We start from the raw sequence: 20561 nt of genomic DNA on the forward strand, positions 1-20561 counted from the left end.
GTTTGGTTCAGGTTAGCCAGGCTATAAGTTTATTAAAGCCATAATTACATGTTTGTTTAATGTAAAACAGAATAATGTAATCAGAATATTTCATGTCATGTTAACTGACATTATTAACCTTTAGATCATTACTGGTGAAATTAAACATTTAAAACCAAATAAACCAGTTATTGTCAATTGTTTAGATGTGCTGAAGTTTAAATTCTGAGTTCTGTGATACCTTTTGTGTTACTGTGTCATTAGACTAGCTTGTGTATCATTAGTATTTTAGGATCTTTACCACAGGACAGTACCACAAGTCATGGGGTATTATGTGGTACAAGGGTTTTGTGGTGATGTACCATTGACTCTGTGGTACTGGTACCATATGTTTCTATGGTTCGTATTTTGGGATGTTTATTGTCTGATGGAAATTGCTTCATTAAAGACTCAGACAAACAAAACACTGATGGGTTAAAGAATAAGATTAATCTGTTGACAACACCTTACAGGAGTCAGAGGTCAAAGAGATATGCCCCTTCGTCAGTTTACACATTTCAGCATTTATAAAGTTCCAGGAAAAAGCAAAAACACACATGATTGACTTTATGTTATTTAGTCTAGTCATCCAATGGCCAACTGCTGGACCTTAGAAAGAGTTAAGGTCAATGTCAACACCATCCTTTATAGCAATCTTAAAATACTACAAGTCACTCAGATAAGATCCCATTTCAAGGAACCCTATTCAGGAACGGCCTGAGACCGTCTGCACAGCCAGCATGTGGTCACAACACAGTTACAGAGGCATACACTAACACAGTGAACAAAGGAGTGAATAAATGATTAACTTTCATGTTATATGCTATTTTATTTTTTTCATAATTGTACTATAAAATGTGTGGTAAAGTACCTCAGAAACTACAATACAATCCTACATCCCAAACTACCACACAGGTTTCTGAGTGCCACAGGGAAAAAGATTTCATTGTAGTGTCTTGTTACACCAATAAAAATTTCTAGTTTTAACAAGATATTGATATTGTGTGTAATAATGAGAAAGTTTAGCCATAAATGATCAGCAGTGATGAAAAATATACATGATCAGTAATAAGCAGGTTACATTGTGCAGAAACATTACAATGGGCTTTAACAACATCTACTTCAGAAGATGATGTTGTGGTCTCGTGCAGTTAACCCAGTCATACTCGGGTCGAACACAGTGCTACAGTAGTATTCAGTGTGCTGCAGGTACGGCAGCAGGTCATGTGGGAGAGCTGGTTGTCCTGGAGGAAAATCTCAGAGGGGACAACACAGACAGGAGACTGAGGAGCAGCTGAAGGAGGGAAGCTCAGACAGAAGGCAGAAGAAGAAGAAGACGGTGGTTTCAGAGCGCAGACGATGGCAGAGCGTCCAGCAGGAGAAGGAGGAGGTGTCAGTCTGCAGGACGTCCTCAGAGGACGGACAGACGGAGCTCAGAGGACCAGCTCCAACATGATCCGGGTCTTCATCAGCTCCACGTTCACAGGTCAGAGCAGATTAACTCACACAAAGATATTAGAAGTTATTAAAGTCTTACATTTAATTTACAATTTTTCTGTATCACGTTCTGATAAGTCATCGTTTATAAAGGCTTTATTAATGGTTAATAAATCATTTATTAATGCCTTATTGATCAGTTATAAGCCATTAATAAGAGCAACTTTTGGGTTGCCAGGTTGTGGAAAATCCTCCTCCAAGAGTCATTCAAACTCTATCATTCTACCATAATAAGTCTTATAGTCTTATAATCATATATATATATATACACACACATATATATACATATACAGTTACTGTTATATTTATTTCACTGAGCACCACCTCAGCCTACAACAGATGAACTTATTGAACTGTCTCTGTTCTCTGGTCAGATATGAGCAGTGAGAGGAAAGCTCTGCTGGAGAAAGCTTACCCAGAAGTCCTGTGTTTCTGTCGCAGTCTGGGGCTGGTGTTTGAGGTCGGGTCAACATTTCAACAGTTTCCTCTTCAACGGTTTCAACGAATCCAGTAACTGATAAGGTGATCTGTTCTGTGTTCAGTAAACCGCTGCTCACTGATCAGTGATATTTCCTCCTCAGGTGGTGGATCTGCGTTGGGGGATTCGAAATGTGACGACTGGAGTTCACGAGTCCTGTGAGATCTTCCTGCAGGAGATCGAGACCTGTAAGAGGATCTCAACCGGACCGGCTTTCATCGTGAGTCTCCCATCTTCTTTCAATTCTAATTCAGACTTTTACGCACATTGTGGATAATACCAAAGCTGGATATTTATTTTTCATAACTAAACTTAAAGTCCAGTATCGCATGATCCTCTGTGGTTTGATCAAATTCTTTGAAATACATTTCGATTGATTTGTAACAGGGCTCTCACACGTCTAAGAAATCTGAAAAACGTTCATCTTTCAGTCCTGGAAAATGACAAAATAGAACTAAATGTCCTGACATTTCTGTTGGAGCTGAAGTGAAAGTGGATGCAAAGTGTAAAAGATTTTAATCCATGATCTGATTCTCTCCCTTTGTATTCATGCCTCGGCTCTCAAGGCTCTGCTGGGGAACCGGTATGGCCACAGGGCTCTTCCCCGCCTTGTCCCGCAGAAACATTTTGAAGTCCTTTTGTCTAAACTTTCCAAAAACCCTGAAGGCGTCAAACAGCTGAATCAGTGGTTCTTAAAAGACTGCAATGCGGTTCCGCCCACCTACGTCCTCCAGCCTATCACGGCTCACTTCCCCCACTACAGCGACCTCCGACCTGAGAGTGGGCCTAAGCACGACAACGACGTCCTGTCCTGGCGTTTCACAGAAACTCAACTGTTGCAGCTCCTACGATCCGCCGCCGCCGAAGCCGCTGGAGACATCACCGCCGAGCAGAGACAACAGTTCTACACATCAGGTCAGAGACGTCGCTCACAGTTGGTCCCCTGTTGTCTCAGAGGGTTTGTGACATCAGTGTCTTCTTCTTCTGTCCACAGTCACAGAGCGGGAGCTCGAGCACGGTTTGTGGAAAGACGATGGCGAACTGTCGGCTCTGCTCTTCGTACGAGAGATTCCCCGGCAGAGGGTGAGGGACGGTCCCAAACGTCTCGCCAAGTACATGGACCTGAATGCCGAAGGGCTGCTGGACGCTGAAGCTCAGTCACTCCTCACCGGCCTCAAGTCTCGGCTCTACGCCTCATCACGGAAGATCCTCAACCTGCACTGTGTGGAGCTCAGCAAGGGGAGTGTCGACCCCAAACGCAAAGAGCACGCTCAGTACCTGGACAGCGTCTGCGAGCAGTTTGTGACGCAGATGAAGGCCCGGATCACAGCAGCGGTCGACTCCCCGCCTGAGGGGAGGCGGAGGAAGATCTGGGGAAACACTGAGGAAGAAAATGAGGACACGTCAGACTGGGTGGGTGAAGAGGTTGCACAGCATGTCGCCATGAGTGCTGAGCTGTGCAGAGGTCTACACGCTAGAGAGGGTCTCCTGGGGAAGCTCTGCCTCGCCATGTGGGAGTCCACCAACGTGCTTCACGGCCCGCTGGTGGTCCACGGGGCTGCCGGGATGGGTAAGACGGCTCTGCTGTGCAAACTGGCGCAGGAGATGCGAAGTGTCCTGGAGGCGGGATCGGTGGTGGTGATCAGGCTGCTGTCAGCTCGTCATCCTCAGAGACCAGACATCGACCACGTCCTCCGCAGCATCTGTCTCCAGGTCTGCCTGGCGTGCGGTTTGTCTCCGCCCTCGCCCCTGACGGCCGGCACCCACCTGGAGCTGCTCCGGTTCTTCAGGAACGTCCTCACCCAGGTCTCCCAGCAGGGGAACAGTCTGCTCCTCATCCTGGACGCTCTGGATCAGCTGTCAGACCAGAATCACGCTCACAGACTCCGCTGGCTGCCCACCGACCTCCCGCCCAATGTCCACCTGGTGGTTTCCATGGACACCTACAGCGAGGCATTTGTTAACATGCGGCTGAAGTTTGAGTCTTTGGGGAGCTTCTTTGAGGTGGAGCGTTTGTCTCGTGATGAAGGGAAACAGATCGTGGAGTCAAACATGCGAGCGTCACAGCGAGCGTTGACCCCCGAGCAGAGCGACGCCGTGCTGCAGAGCTTCGACTCCACCGGCTGTCCCCTCCACCTCAAACTGATCCTGTCTGCAGCCAGACGCTGGACCTCCTTCACCCCGCTCACAGAGATACATCTGGGCGCCAATGCACAGGAAATGATGTCACAGCTCTTCCTGATGCTGGAGGAGAAACATGGGAAGGAGCTGGTGGGCGGGGCCTTAGGATACCTCACTCTGGCAAGGTGAGACAGTCACACATATGTCACAGCATGAGAGCATTGTTCTCCAGAAATGACATTACAAACATTATCAGTGTTTATCCGACCTGCAACCAGCGAACATCATCAGTTTGGATTATTTTCTTGATTCACTGAATGACAACTTTGTTTCCTGAGGAAACGGCTTTAAAATAAAATCAGGCAAAACAAAAACACTTGGAGAATTAAAGTATATTTAGTTTATTAAAGTATATTAAATTATATTATTTAAAGTACATTTACCTGATATTAGCAAATGTAAATGAAAACATCAATTAATAATTCAATCCAAAGAACAACTGAGCTTTAATCAGTCAATATGAAACACGAGGAAACAATAATAAATAAATAAATGAGCAATCAGTTGTCAGCAGACTAAATATGTCAGATGTCAGTCAATTCAATTTTCAATTCAACTTTATTCATTCATTCAACACAAAATCATAACAAACACTATCTCAAGGCTCTTTACAGGGTCAAGACCTGACAATATTATAGAGGAACCAGCAGATGATTTTCTGTTTTATTTCACAGTAAACTGAATAATTTAGTAGAGCCGCTCTGATTAATCAATCAGTCGATCAATATAAAAATAATCAGAAATGATTTTCATAATCGATTAATCATTAAAGTATTTTTTTTATACAAAAATTGAAAATAGATTATTTTTTGTATCATTAAACAAAATTTTTAACTGTTGGTTGGACAACAAAAAACATTTGAAGACGTTACCTTGAAAGTTATGATTGGCTTTTATCACTGTTGTTTGTGTATTAAGTGGTTGATCTGAAATTGATAATGAAATGAGTCATTACTTTCAATTTGATATAAAACTCATCAGGCACCCACAGTTGCTGTCTGTGATTGGCTGGCTGGGTGGAGTGGAGCCATCACAGCAGTGACCTGCAGTTTTGCTACTGAACTATAAATAATACAAAAATAATCACATAAGAAAACAAAACACTGATTGACTAGTTTTATCAGACAACTCATAATCAAGAGAAACACGAGTTCACACAGTGAAAAACTAATTATTGCTCCAGTGGAAATGAAATTTAAAGTATTTTTTATCAGCAAAATAAATCTGGCCCATACACAGCATGACTGTCAGATGCTACTTCCGCATCTGGACCAATTCTGATGCACACACAGAAAATCCTCCAGCTGTCAGACAGTCCTGAAGGGTAACAGCTGCACTCAGCCCAGATGTGGAAGTATATGGGCCAGACCAGAAATTTCATTTGCAACAAACAGTATAATAAATGTCAAATGTATTTACTTGAACAACATAATGTAAATCACCAATGAAAAAAGCAATAATACATGTAAATGTGAAGTTAAAGAGGATGTGATCACATGTAGACAAAGTGTTATAACAAGCTGATGTTATGATGTTACAACCCGCTGATCAAAAAATCAAAAAGTGAAACTGCTATGAAATAAAGGTTTAACAGGTAAATATATAATGATAATGATAAATGTCCACAGGGAAGGTCTGCTGGAGGCTGAGCTACGTGATGTCATGTCCCTGGACGATGATGTCATCAGTGAGGTGTATAGGTACTCGCTCCCTCCAACGCCCTCGTTGATCCGGCTGCCCCCCCTCCTCTGGGCCCGCCTCAAGCGGGACCTGGAGGACCATCTGGAGGAGCGGTGGACGGGCGGGGTCGCCGCCGTCGCCTTCAACAACCGGTACAAGAAAAAAAACCTGATGGATGATCACAAGATTAGATTTGATTTGATTCACACACATGACCTTTGTGTACTTCAGGCGCGTGGTGGAGGCAGTTTCATCGCGCTATCTGACGTCAGAGCGGCGGGGGCGGAGCCTCAGGATCATGGCAGAGTACTTTCTGGGTCGGTGGTCGGGGAAACTGAAGCCTGCAGCTCTGCCGGGTCTGTCACTGCTGCTCTCCGACAGAAAGGTACCAACGACTCGATAACAGGAGGGTTTCCTCACATACAACATGTACACCATCACATCCAGCAGCTGTAGCTTACATCAACAGGATGGAGGTGAAGAAGTGGAGAAGTGAGTTGTGTCTCCAAAGACACATTTTAATAAAGCTGGACTGATTTAAAACAAAATTTCAGTTCTGGTCCTTCAGATTTTCTAAATATCAAATATATACTGTATATACTGTACTACAGTGGTACCCAAAGCCACAAACTTATACATCATAAGGTCTTATGAGGTTGTATTTCTTAATGATAACACAGACGTTAAAGATAATGCAGAAGTAGGCCTATTGCTAAATATAGGTATATTTATTTAATTTAACCAGATAACACAGGAATGTGGATAAGACAAGTTTAGCAGCAGCCATCTTGTTCCAAATAAAACCTACCCATAATCCACAGCAGTAAAAGAGGACTGAGGCTCCATCAAAGCTGACATGGAATATAAAAAGAACTGAGTCCCTTTTCTATTGTTCGACTTTTTGTGCATGAGAGCTGCTGCATGTTTGTGAACCTGCATGTGTGAAGTATCAAGATTTAATGGGAAGACTTTAACGAAGTTTCATGATCACATCCTCATCCCCAGCAGTTGCTGTGTGACTGATGAGCTCAGCGCTGGACACATGTCTGCTGTGCACAGCCCAAATGTCCGTACAGTGTGTACAGTATGCAACACATATCTATTCTTAGACCTTCATTTCAGATGAGGAAAAACTCTCCAAAAAACATCCAACAAACTTTGTTGGTGAGCTTTGGAACAGTTAATCTCCCCACATACAAACATACATGTGTGAAAGTACAAAACAGGAAAATAGAGTGTGGGTGGGATGTGTGCCGCTGTACAGGTAATTGTTGAATGGACTCAGACACTTTCTGTGGTGTCACAGGTCCCTCCCCAGCCACTGTGGTTTGCTCCAGGATTGGCTAACGTCAGGAAGCTCCAGGAGTTGCCCTATCACCTGCTGCATGCCGGTCTGTGGGAGGAGCTCCAACAGGAGGTCATTGGTAAGATCAGATTAATGTTAAAGTCCCGCCCACTACCACCACACGCCCGGACCAGAGTCAGACAGGTACCTGTATTGTTCAGTTATTGGTTCAAACATGGACAGAAAGAGAAGGACACAGAAAATCCAATCCAATTTAAATCCAACATAAAAATCTAAAGAGCAGTGATGCACCATGAGAGTGTGGTTTATCTTTGTCCAAACAAAGCCTTCTCCTTTTTCTTTTGATTATTTTATCAATTTAACAAACAAACAGAATAACAAAGGGATCATGTTCCCTGCTGCCTCTCCTGCTCTGGTAAAAACCATAGGCCCACCCAGGTGCATTCTGGTCCTAAACCTGTCTACCTAGCTAAATAACCTCAAGTAAACCGGGTTAAAACCAGGTATGAACCTTCATTCGGTCCTGAGACTGAATGAAGGTTCATACCAGGTTTAAGACAGGTTTAAACCAGGTTTAAACCAGGTTTAAACCATGGCCTGAGACTGAATGAAGAAGTCTCTGTTTTTAATAAGATGGTTTTGACAGAAGCTTTGTATTTTTCAGGCAGCGCTGAGTGGCTGTACTGTAAGAGCAGGGTGTGTGGGGTGTCCAGTGTGATCCACGACCTGGACCAGTGCTCCCAGTACATGGACTGCACTGAGACCAGACTGATCCGAGACACTCTGGTCCTAATCAAACCCAGCCTGGACTTCTTGGACAATCACTTTGGTCAGTTAGTTTGGCTCTATGTTCCATACTCATGTGCTTTTTGAACGTTTTCAGTCTAAACGTGTAAAAGTGTAACAAGTTTCCCCTCGAAATTTGACTTTTATGTTTGTGACAGAGTCTTTTGAAACAACAGTTAGATCAAAAATGAGTTTAAACAGTAGGAATGTGTTAAAACCTGTAACATAATACACACGCAGTGTTTTCAACCATCTGTTCCAGATATGTCTCTGTTCTACACTGAGCTGTTGGCCAGACTCTGCTCCTTGGCCTCGACCTTCCCCTCTGTGATTGGCCAGCTGTGCAGTCAGTGTGAAGAGTGGCTGTTGACGTGTGCGGAGCCGATCCTCGTCCCAAAGTGTAGTTTCCTGCAGCAGCCTGGGGGGGCGCTGCAGCACACACTGAGCGGACTGCAGGGAGGTCAGACATGTTTAAATCCAACAAAGAAAAAAGCAAGAGTGGGGCTGAATGATTGATATGATTTATTGTTTTTGCATCAAAAATCAAAGAATAAAATTTCCAATCCTAAGAGCTGCTGTTTTAATATTATCTACAGTTCACATCAGTGACAGGAAATTTACCTCACTCACCAAAGTCTGTGATCCTTCAGCTCCTGTGACCTGGTTCTTCATGCAGCACCTTATCACGTATTTTATTTTGGTAGCTGTTGCCGCCGTTTTATTGTGCTCGGGCCACAAATCGTGACAGCTGTGATTTAGATGTGCTGCGAGTTGGGCATTAACACAGGTTTACCTGTCGCTGTGTCCGCAGGTGTTCTCTGTGTGGACGTCAGTGTGGAGGCGGAGCTTCTGGTTGCAGGTTCAGATGACGGGGTGGTGGCGGTGTGGAGTCTCAGTGACCAGCAGCTTGTCCACACTCTGCTGGGACACACCGGTCAGTCTGATTTGATTCAAGAATAATAATGAAATGATAATAATAATAATAATAATAACTCACAGTGTAATCTGTGCTGTGTAGGTGCGGTCCTGTCAGTTAAAGTGATTGACAGCTCGTCTCACTGCCTTTCCTTGGCTGCTGACGGCTCTCTGAGGAGGTGGAGCCTCATGAACGGCCAGCAGCTGCTCTGCATCCAGGAGGCTGTACCTGTGGACTCCGCCCCTTCATCAGTACACCTCCACCTGTCTGAGCAGAGACAGCGGCTCTGTGTTTACACCATGACTCAGGTAATAAAACTATTATAATAATAATGCTAATGCTAACTCATACTATTTCTACTGAGTCCACCAGTTTGACCATGACCTGTTAATGATCTCCTCAGTTCCTCTACATGGAAACACCCAGGTGTCTTGGAAGGGTTTATGTTCTGTCCACCATTTTGAATTAGAAATCATTTTTTTCTGTCAGTTTGACGGATGTTTTCTTAAATACTACAATACCCATGAGTCTCAGCTGCTATGGCGAAGAAGGCGGTCAGAGGTGTGAATCAGACCTTCAATGTTCATGTTTTTGGACTCTTCCACTCAGACACTAGAAGTTTCCCTCCGTGTTAAACACGAGGAAGGTTATTATATGGTGTACGCCACCTCTGGGAGCAAGAAGTGTTTTGAGTGTGGAGATGTGGGTCACAAGAGGACTGTTTGCCCGTGCAGGCAGCAGGCAGCAGGCAGCAGGCAGCAGGCAGCAGGCAGCAGGCAGCAGGCAGCAGGTAGCAGGCAGCAGGCAGCAGGCAGCAGGCAGCAGGTAGGAACTGGACTCTTTAGATATGACTGGTCAGGAGTTTTTAAACACTTCTGGGGTGAGCTGGGGCCTGACATGCTTGGTTTTAAGGTCTTAGTTGTCCTGTACCAGTCAGGAGGGGGATCAGGCAGGGCTGCCCCGTCTCAGGCCAGCTCTACAGCGTGGCCATCGAGCCTCTCCTCCACAGACGAGGTCCAGGCAGTTTTTGTCTGGGACCGGGGGGACGTCCTGGAGTTAGAGGCCGGCCTGGCTCTGTATGAGAGGGCCTCCTCAGCCGGGATAAACTGGTGGAAGAGTGGAGATTGTCTGGCGGGGCAGTAGAGTTCAAGATGCCCTCCTGGTCTTCCTGGGGGCCTTAGCTGGAGAACAAGAGGAGTAAAGACTTTAGGTGTTCATCTAGGCAAAAAGGACATAGAAAGACAGAATTGGGAGGGAGTGCTGGGGAAGGTGGAGGCCAAGTTGTCTAAGTGGAAATGGCTGCTTCCACCACCAGACCTCATAAAGGCGCTGCGGTGGCTCCTCGTGGACTTCTTCTGGTCGGGTCGTCACTGGCTGCTGAACAGTGGAGTGAGGGCCACGAGTATGTGTTCCTCTCCCTCATCGTCAGTCCAAATTCATCTCCTGTGGGAAGAAGCAGCTGTATCACAGCTGTGTAAAGGTCCTGAACCTCGGCTCTCTGACAGGACTCAGGGAGTCCAAATGGACTGAGGTGTGTGACACAAAATGTTCCCCTAAAGGCTGCTGGCGGCTCCTGGATAAACCTCCTGCTGAAAAGCTGATGGCTGCCCTCCAGTGGAGGATCACACACGGAGCTATAGCTACAAACAGATACAGGGCTCACCTGGACCCCAGCACTGGGGAGGGCTGTTCTTTTTGCAGGCACACAGAAACTGTAGAACACCTGGTGGTTTCCTGTCCTCGTTTGTCTGATTTATTCAGGCTGCTGCACGGGTGGATGGAGGCTTCAGGAGAGGGTTTTCTGTTTCACTTTTTGTTTTTGGGCCCAGGTGCACTCTTCTTCTTCTTCTTCTTCTTCTTCTTCTTCTTCTTCTTCTTCTTCTTCTTCTTCTTCTTCTTCGCAGGTGAAGGTGTGGAAGCTGGACGGGGCTGAGCTCTTCAGCAGCAGCAGTGATGAAGGCTCGCTGGTTCTGGGAGTTCTGGAGGACTCTGTAGTTTCTCTGTCTGACTGTGGTCTGGTCAGAATATCTCGTCCTGTTAACGGCACTCAGACTGTGGAGACTCAGCTGGAAAACGCACAGAGGTGTTTTACTCTTGTCAACTCTGTTACGTTACCAAAACGTGGGAAAGTGTTTGTGGTTACTACAGAAGGCTTCCTCTATCAGGTACGTCCGTTTTGATTGGCAGGTTTGATGGCTTTCATGGATGTTTAATTGGCAGTTGTTACAGCTTGATATTAGAGTTAAAGGCCGCAGAGTCTCTTTGAGGCCAATAACAAGGAAGACTTCTGTTTATCCCCATTTAAATGTGGGACATTCGGACCCTCATAGTGTCCAGGGGCCAGTTGCAAAAATCACCTTAAGTTTTGTACTTGAGTATAACAGTTAAGGTTTAATTTCTCCTTAGCTTAGGGAGTTACTTAAGGGTGTTTTATATTGAGCAATTTTAGAATGGATTCACTTCCTCAACAGATCACTCAAGAAAATAAAGTCTAGTTTTAATCATAACTCAAAATGTATCTACTAAAAAGAAAAATAAAGTTTTTTTTCCTTTTCATTCTTTGTCATTGTGAAAAAACACTGATTGTTTCTATTCAACATGTTTTTCCAGTAGACTGTTGCTCAGTCCTGTACTAAAGACAAAACCTTGTCACCAGTAATTCAGCATAAACAGTCAAACCTACAGGGACGTTATTTCTTCTGTTGCACATGATCATAACTCAGATAATATTTAATACATTTATCTGCAGATTTCCGGGTCGGGCAGACAGACAGCTGTTGAGTTTCCTCTGGTTCCGTCTTTACTTTCTGTTACAGAAGATGAAAAAATTCTGATGGCAGGTATGACTAATAAACTAACTCAGTGTTTTTTCAAACCATAACAAGCTGCAGCTACAAATAGCTTGAAAAGCTACACATCAGTAGCTGATATGTGGAATTCCTTCCTATTGATGAGAAATCAAACTGGAATTTTAGACTTTAGAGCTGAAGCGTTTCTTTCAGTCAGTGTTTACGTTTCTTGTTTATATCTGTAAATTCTAACAATTGGGTTTTTTTTTTTATTCAGAAATTTGAATTATTAATATTTTAATGGTAAAGGCACGAAAATGAGTTGGAATAAAATAATTTTACATGCAAACTATATTTAGCCTTATTTCTTACATGCTGTGTTATTATCATTTAAAATGTGTGAATCTTTATCGGCCCATGTGTCATATTCCTGCCTTTATACTTTCCTGATATGTGAGACTTTCAGCTGAGTTCATGCTGAAAACAGATGATATGCAAAGATAAAAATGAGGACACAGAAAGTCGACAAAAGCCTGCAATGCAGAGGGCTCCAGTCTGCTTTTCATCAGCATCATTAAAATGAGTAACCCTCTTTCCAGTATCTGAGCAGGAGATAAGAGAAACATGGTTTCCTTGTTCCAGCTGGATTTCTCCTGGAGATGCCACTAAGTTTCTCTCAAACATATTTACTGTTGTAGATTAACAGAATAGAAATGTAAAGTCTAACACTCTGGGTTACATGTGGATTTAACCTAATCAGGTCACTGTAAACATGTTTTCCAATTACCTGTGTGATGTAACCTGGCGTCTTATGTGCATGTGAACGTTCGCTCGGTGTGAACTCTGGTGTCCTGTGTTCATCTCCCAGCTGATCTGTGTCTGTCTCTGCAGGCGCTGAGCGAACTCTGAGCCTCTTTAACATCGACATAGACTCTGTGGACAAGTTCCTTGACCTCCAACATGAAGACAGCGTCTTGTCGGCCAGCATCTCTTCGGACGGCAGGCAGCTCGCCTCTGGAGCTGCTGACCAGCTCATACGAGTAAGAGATGACACACTGAATAGATAATGTAAACTTTATTGAGCAAAGGACTATGACTGCAAATATGCTACACTGTAGACGCTTAAAATCAATAAACTATGTTCTTTTGCAACTTTATTTAATTCAAATTCATTAATACAATACAAAGGGCTTGGTGGCAAAATCAACATCTGCATGTGCATGTTGTATCAGGCAGCTGCTTCACAGTAAAATCCCTTCCATTTCACCACATTAAAGGTTAATCCAGCTGCTTCACAGTAAAAAGTCAATCTAGCTGCTTCACAGTTTGAACTAATCCAGCTGTTTTACAGTAAAACTAATCCAGCTGCTTCGCAGTAAAAGATTTTCCAGCTACTTTACAGTAACAGCGTGGATACGTATTTCAAACATATTGTAGCTTTGAAGAACTCAAATTCATGAATTTCACTTTGAAGGACGACTTCAAAAATGGTCTTTGAGTTAAATCAACAACTTTATTCAATTAAATTATACATGTCATGTGTTCCCATCCTGTGTAAATCTTCTCTCTGACAGATCTGGTCGGTGACCACTGGTGCGTTGTTGGACACTCTGTGTGGTTCAGATGCTCCCGTCACCTCTGTGGTTTTGTATAAAGGCTTTGTGGTTTCAGCCTCGACAGCCACCAGCTCTATCCAGCTGTGGAATCTGAAATATGACACCCAACACAAACCCACCGCCCACATCCCATCAGGCTGCGCCCATGTTGCCATCACCAAAGACACAGATCAGGTTTTCTTCATCCGACAGCCGAGCCAGACAGAAGTCATCAGCTGGAACAACCACACAGGTCGGTGTTACCAGAGCAGAGTCACTGCAGACGCACCGTTAAAGAAGGAATTCAAAGGATGTTATTGATTCTGATTCTTTTATTGATTCTGGAAGCTGAAGTCTTATAAGCTCTGTTGAGTCAAAAATAGACTTTGTAAATCGATACATTACTAATTATACAGAGAGCTGTGGCCAGAACTAACAATCTGGAATAATAGTAATGCTATTAAAATATGAAATTAAAGAAATACTTGATTACTTTTTCCTGTGGCATCCCTGGTCCTCCATACATTACTGCCTCATAACAAACACAATATCACACCTTCAACATTCCCACGTCCTACCCATCCCTAAACACTGTCATAGGGTAACTGTACTGTCGCCTTACATCACAGATCAGTCTGCCATGCAATGCATAAACAAACGTCTAGATACAGACACTCAAACCAACTTCCAGTATACAGCATGTGACACAGACTGTTAAAGCAAAACAAGGTGAGACAAGTGAGATAAAAGGTGGCAACCCTGGCACAAAGGACCAAGACCACTTAATTAAGAAGAAAATACAAATAGAATTAAATTAAAGGGTAAAGAAATGCATAAATAAAAGTTTATTCCTGTACCTATGTGATGGTTTCATCAAAGAATATTAAAGTAGATTTCAGATTCAGGAGTGTGTAGTTTCAGATTTGAGATAACATCCCTAATCCACTGTAGGTAAAGTGTGGGTGGAACAGCTTCACTCCATCTCAAAAGTATCAGGCGACATGCACAAAGAGCATAGACAGAAATGATCTTATGACCACCTACAGGAAGTGGTGTCCCTCCTGGAACGTGATTGGTTTGCACTCATTTTAACAGCAGGTAAAAATCGCAGAAAATGACTTGTGTTGTGTTTTTGCTTGTGAATTCAACTTTTTATAGGTAAGAGGAACAGTGTGTTGTTTCATCTTTCAAAGGTTACAGTCTGGATTTAACTGAGAAAGTCAGTTTTCCTCCTTCATAGATAAAAGTGGCTGGCACCAACACAGGAGAGGAAAAACACCAGACTTGACTATTGTGTCTCTCCCTGCAGGTTCTCTCTCAGAGCGTTTGGCTGTCTCTGCCCAGGTTTGCTGTCTGGAGGTAGCTCAGCACAAACGTTTACTCCTGTGTGGTCTGACCTCCGGCACTGTCCTCATCTACCCGTTAGCCATGCCCCAGGAGACACTCTGCATCCCCCCTCCAGAGAGCCTCTCCAGGGTGCTGTGCATGGCTGTCAGCTCCCAGGAGAAGCACATGGCGGTGGCCTACGAGGATTTGGTGTGTCTGTTCGAGATCACCACCAGAGACAGCTTTCCCACGGTGGAGGGGCCCCTGGAGAGGTTCCCCCTGTCCCTCCTCCACGCCCCGCTGTCCTCCATGGCGCTGCTGTCCGACCGCAGGCTGCTGTATGGAACGAGCTGCGGGGAGGTGAAACTCCATGATTTCATCGGCGGCGGCAGCTCCAGTCTGGAGCCTCATCGCACCAGAGTGACCTGCGTGACGGCCAGTAACTGGGGGAGTCACGCAATGGTGGGCTCAGAGGACACTGTGCAAAGGTTGTGGGCCCTGAACCCACTGGCCCTGGACCACACCATGGAGTACAAGGTCAGGGTTACTGAGCATCTGCAGCCTTAGAGCCAAAAAGACATTTAACCAACAACTCTGACAATAATACAGAGACAAACCAAGAATAAGCAAAGAATAAGGCAACATTTTATGTTAACCAATATAACTTATAAGTAATCAGTATATAAACATATAAATGGTTTTTAACAGACTACAATGTAGCTATAAGCAGATATAAGGACATTTATTTTCAACTGTTTATTAATGTAGAGCATTTTCAACAATTATATCATCTCCTTTAAGACATATTTTATAATATTACGTTTGTGTTATGTGTCATTATCTGTTTATATATCAGTGTGTTTTTCTAGTGTCTCGCTATTGCTACATAGCCATCGTTAGCATTAACAGCTGTTTACTTACCGGTCTTGTCAAGAGCTTCAGCCATCGTGTTTAGAAGACAAGATGTTATAATATGTCCTCTTAGCAGCTACTTCTTCTGAATGGATGCTACAGTGACTTGGTATCGGAAAATGACAAGAAGAGTCGACCAAGCTGGAGTTAGCTGGTTAGCATGCTAACTTCAGTATAAGAGAAGAAGTGATAGAGACAAGAGTTGGTGAACATTGTTGTTTGTTTCCACCTCTGGAGACAAATGTCGGTGAGTAAAGGAATGAATTTTGATGCTTGGACTCACGTTTCTTCTAGACTGGTGAGTACACAGCTGCTGGTGCTAACATTAGCTATGTAGCAATAACAAATAGCTCCTTTAAGACTTAACTTGTATCCATGTACAAATGCATCATAGGAAGTGTTATAGTAATAATGTTATCATTAGGTCCAACAGTAGGCTACAGTGTTCCCGTCCAGTTCATTGTGCTGTGGTTTTGTTGGTGTTCAGGGTTTTTTCTTCGAGGGCGTCCTCTCTGCTGCTTTCTCTGACAGCGACCAATTTGTCTTCACTGGATCTCAGGACAGAACCGTCAAAGTCTGGGACGTTGCTACAGGTACGTTCAGGTGTGTTTGGACATGTTTTCACTGAGGATGTACAGGAAATATCAACTGGTCTTAAAAAAAAAACGAACTGACAGAAAACCAAACTTTCTCGCGAGTCAGAGGTTCGTATGTGCAGAGATGTTGGTTTCATCTTATATTCATTTTCTAAATGAACACTACATGACATTCATTTTGGTTTTACTAAGTTTATGTTGTGGTCTCTATTTTTAGTTATTTGTATTATTAAATAATGTGATTCTGAATGAGGTTTTATTGCCCCTGGCAAAGAACACAGCAGTTCTGAAGCCTCTGCTCAGTGAAGTGTCACTCTGATGTTGTAGTGGATTTCTTCCTTGTTCAGGGAACCTGTTGTACGTTCAGTTCGTCTACTCACCTGTCGTCAGGATGGTGACCTACAGGAACGGCTTTGTGGCGTTGACTCAGCAGGGGTCCATCATCAGAGAAGTGTTTCGCTGTCCGGACCACATCAGTCCGGACTACAACCCTCTGACGAACGTCAAGGCCCAGTACCGAGTCACCTCCAGGGAGAAGAAGCGGGACGGCCAGCAGACCTCCGTGTCCGACCTCCAGGACTTTAACCCAGCCCAGTTCAACCTGAACCTCATGAGCATGCTCAGAGCCAAACCCTCCTCCACCTGTCTCATACTGTAGGACGTTTGGGCCCCGGACCTCCAGGGACCTCAAGGTTCTCTGAGGTTTCACGACAAATTAGGGAACAAAATATTTTCATTGTTAGGAAACGTATTTGTTTAATTCTCACTGAGGTTCATGTACTTGTTAAATATATAACACACACACCATCTATTATCATGTGAAAATTAGTGCAAATGTTTAGTTTTGATAAATCATTGTGAAACCAACTGCTATTTATAATCTGAAAAATGTATTAAAACATCTGTTTATGTTCCTGGAACTCACCGGTTTTTACCAAAATATGGCGAAATACTTTCTTCTGCTTATTGAAAGCAACTGCTTACATAGATTACAAGTTAAAAAATGTAAACAGCTTAGTGTGGTATCAACAGCACATTTACATAATTTAGCAACTCAATTCATCAGCATTCAGATGGACAGAGGAGAGGTGGGTTATGCTTCAGAGGTGGTTTGACGCTGACTGCAGTTGGCATCGTCTGTGAAGAAGCAAGATACAAACTGTCCAGCAAAGCACAAGCTTTCCTCATTTTCTTGGTGCAGGTTCTTGGGGCTGAATGCAGCTTGTCAGGAAATTGTTGTTATTTATTAGATAATTCAATGTAGGGCTGCAACTAACAATTCTTTCCATTATCAATTAATCTGCAGATTATTTTTTCAACTAATCGGTTAATTATTTCATCTATAAAAGGTGAGGATAGATAGAAAAATGATCATCACATTTTTTCTTAAGTGACGTCACCAAATGTCTTGTTTTGTTGGACCAACAGTCCAAAACCCCAAAATAGAAAACCAGGCAAAAACAGCAAAATCTCACATTAGCGATGGTGGAGCCAGAGAAAGTTTGGCATTTTTGCTAGAAAACTGTCCTAAATGATTATCGTATAGTATAAATATGAATAATAATTCTTGTATATCCTTGTAATTTTCTTTGTAGAACAATCTCTGATGACTGCTAATCATCGGGCCCTCCCTACTTTTAAAAGCCATGTTTGTTTATCTGAGTGAAAACAGCTCAGTCATAAACTCTGAGGACAGAGAAAAGCTCTTCCTGTGAATCAGAGCTTGTGTTGTCGGGTTGAGTTGAACATTAACAGAATTGTGCCGACCTGCTGATCCACCTGACACACCTGAAACTCTCAGCTTCACTCCGCTCGCGGTTTAACACTGAGAGTTTAAAGTTTTAAATCGACCACTGAAGCGTCACTTTTCAATTTTTTTTTAACAGGATTTGATTGTTTCAGGTTTCAGTACTTAGTTTTTTCTTCAGTCAAGAGTTGGAGAAACAACAATGGGGAAACCCTCTGCAGTGATTTCCTGCTTGTTGCTGATTGCGGGAGCAGTGACGGCCCAGACAGGTAGAAAGTGTATTGACAAGTGGTTATTACTACTGCTCAAAGAATATGTTAGATTTAGTTGATCCTCTGAAAACATATCAGTGACTATCAGCATATTTCATTTTACTTACATATATATATATTCAGTTTACTGTTTACATTTGAGAAGCTAAAACCAGCAAATGTTTGTCTTTTTTGCTTAAACAAAACGATTAATGATAATCAAAGTAGATTTTCTATCATTCAGCTAATCCATTAATCATTTTGTTAATTCAACTCCAGAATATTCCTATCAATGATTCATTGTTTATAGAAATAAACAAACAATATCTGCTTTATATGAGTAGAAACTGAATCTCTTTGGTCCATTAACCTTGTTAAGAGAAAATAAGCTGTTTGAAGACATCAGTTTGGACTCTTTATTAATCCCTATCTTACCTCTGATAACCACTAAATATTAACCAAATACAATGAATGTGATAACTGAATTTTCTCCTCACATCAGTTCTTATTGAAAAAGGCATGTACATATCACATATCATACATATCATATAGTATTCAGGAAGAAAGTTAGGAACAATTAATGGATTACTATAGATTTGGGCATTTTAACGTTTATTCTTCAGTGGTTTGCAGCAACAAAACCACTTTAAGTTTAACAAACGCCATTTTTACCTAAGTTAAAAAGGTTCAGGTTGAACTTTTATTGCAATTAAAATAGCTCACCATAATACTGTTTGGTTGAGGACAAGCTAATGGTTTAGCAGTTAAAGAGTTAAGTTCAGGTCAGTTAATGGTTTAGTTTAGCAGTAGTGAAGTAGCTGAGGCATCTTTGAGGTGTACAGTTTACAGGTACAGAGAGAGACACACACATTTAACTGACCATCGTTTCACACTGAGTTTGAATGACCTCCGATCTTTGACCTCTGTGTCTGTGTTTTAGATCAGAGACAGGTCAGTGAGCGTCTGCTGCCTCAGTGGCTTACTGGCATCATCGCCGTTGCCGCCTTCCTTTTCCTCACCTTCGTCAGCTTCCTGGTGAAAAAGGCCTGGTGTGAGGAGTCCAGTAGGTCAGTCACACTCAGCAGTTTTAGTATCGTTCAAAAAGTAAAGACAGTCACAGTCATGTATTAAATGTCCAAACTAAATAATTGATTTTCTAATCTCTATAATGAAAGTTTAAATGGTGAGTTTCCTTTGTTGTGCAGGGCAGCGACCTCTGTGGAGTCAGAGAGAGAAAATGATCTCGTCATGACCAATTGTAACACCTATGAGACCACCCTGGACATGGTCAGGTAAAACCAACAAGTCCTCGCGATACTTAAATAAGATTTCGGGTCAGCATCCTGACGACAGCAATATTCTGTATTCTTTCTTACTTTGCAAGCTGTATTCACTTGTACTGTTTGCTGTAATAAATCCAACATTATTATAACTAATATTTTAAAGCTTTAATGACAAAGTTTGTGCGTGTGTTTGCTGATCAGGAGCAAAGAAGACATGAACGCTTACGACAACCTGGTGATTGACAGCACCGATGACAAAGTTACCGCCATGTGACCAACCTGAACTGATCCTGCATTAGCGTCGTCCTCAGCATTACTGGACAGACACACAAGACATACATATGTTTATAGTAACAAATGAACATTTACAGTTGATGTTTTTATTAATTTTGTTTGTTTTATCGTAGCTGTCATCCCAGGTGGGTGGAGTTTACCATGATGAACTTCAGATATCATCCATGTTGAATTTACGTACAAATATATTCTGTGACTGATTTTTTTTCTGTTTTGACTGTAGCACATTTCTAGGGAGAACCTGCAAATCATTTAGCATAATATGTACATAATATGTATTCCTGGCTTTTTAAATCCTCACTCACCTGTTGTTGCAGAGATTCAGAGCAGCTGACTGTCCTGTGAGCTCTGTGCTAATTAATAAGTTATCTTTTTTAACAAACTGCTGTGTCGGCTCTCGTTACTGATCAGTGAAAGAATAACCTGTGATTAATAATTAAACAGTTTTACAGTAAACAAACTACTTCTTACTCTTCAGATTAAGATTTTAATATTAAGATTTTACATAACATAAACATATAAGCTCCAGTAATACACATTTGCTGAAGACTAAATCAGTTGTTTCAATTTCAACATGTGACAGTTAGAAAAAAGCAGTGTCTAGTTGGGTTACACTGAATTTCGTTTTTCTTTCCTCTCCCATGAATCATATATACACTAACACATACACATACACACACATACATATACACATACACACAGACACACACACACACATACACATACACATACACATACATATACACACACACACACACACACACATACATATACACACACATACACACACACACACACATATATACACACACACACATATATATATGTGTGTGTGTGTGCTCATATATATATATATATACATATACATATATATATATATATATATATATATATATATATATATAT

At 42.5% G+C, this 20561-nt stretch overlaps 2 protein-coding genes across 2 annotated transcripts; both read left to right on the forward strand.

Moving 5' to 3' along the window:
• The first annotated feature begins 2987 nt into the window (after positions 1-2987).
• Positions 2988-17684, forward strand: nwd1 (NACHT and WD repeat domain containing 1). Its single transcript, XM_023428842.2, has 15 exons — positions 2988-4299; positions 5803-6006; positions 6086-6239; positions 7161-7278; positions 7825-7989; positions 8209-8406; positions 8758-8880; positions 8965-9170; positions 10767-11027; positions 11612-11702; positions 12543-12691; positions 13226-13499; positions 14556-15109; positions 15972-16077; positions 16428-17684. Exons 1-15 carry the CDS (start codon positions 3110-3112, stop codon positions 16736-16738), a joined length of 4104 nt encoding a protein of 1367 aa, XP_023284610.2. The 5' UTR covers positions 2988-3109; the 3' UTR covers positions 16739-17684.
• A 173-nt stretch (positions 17685-17857) lies between these two features.
• On the forward strand, positions 17858-20115 carry pdzk1ip1 (PDZK1 interacting protein 1). The gene is made up of 4 exons (XM_023428714.2): positions 17858-18096; positions 19019-19145; positions 19284-19370; positions 19563-20115. Exons 1-4 carry the CDS (start codon positions 18030-18032, stop codon positions 19633-19635), a joined length of 354 nt encoding a protein of 117 aa, XP_023284482.1. The 5' UTR covers positions 17858-18029; the 3' UTR covers positions 19636-20115.
• Positions 20116-20561: the final 446 nt, after the last annotated feature.

This window comes from Seriola lalandi, unplaced genomic scaffold (assembly GCF_002814215.2).
Source record: "Seriola lalandi dorsalis isolate HSWRI2012SDOR001 ecotype SW California unplaced genomic scaffold, Sedor1 jcf7180002054885, whole genome shotgun sequence".
NCBI classification, from domain to species: domain Eukaryota; kingdom Metazoa; phylum Chordata; class Actinopteri; order Carangiformes; family Carangidae; genus Seriola; species Seriola lalandi.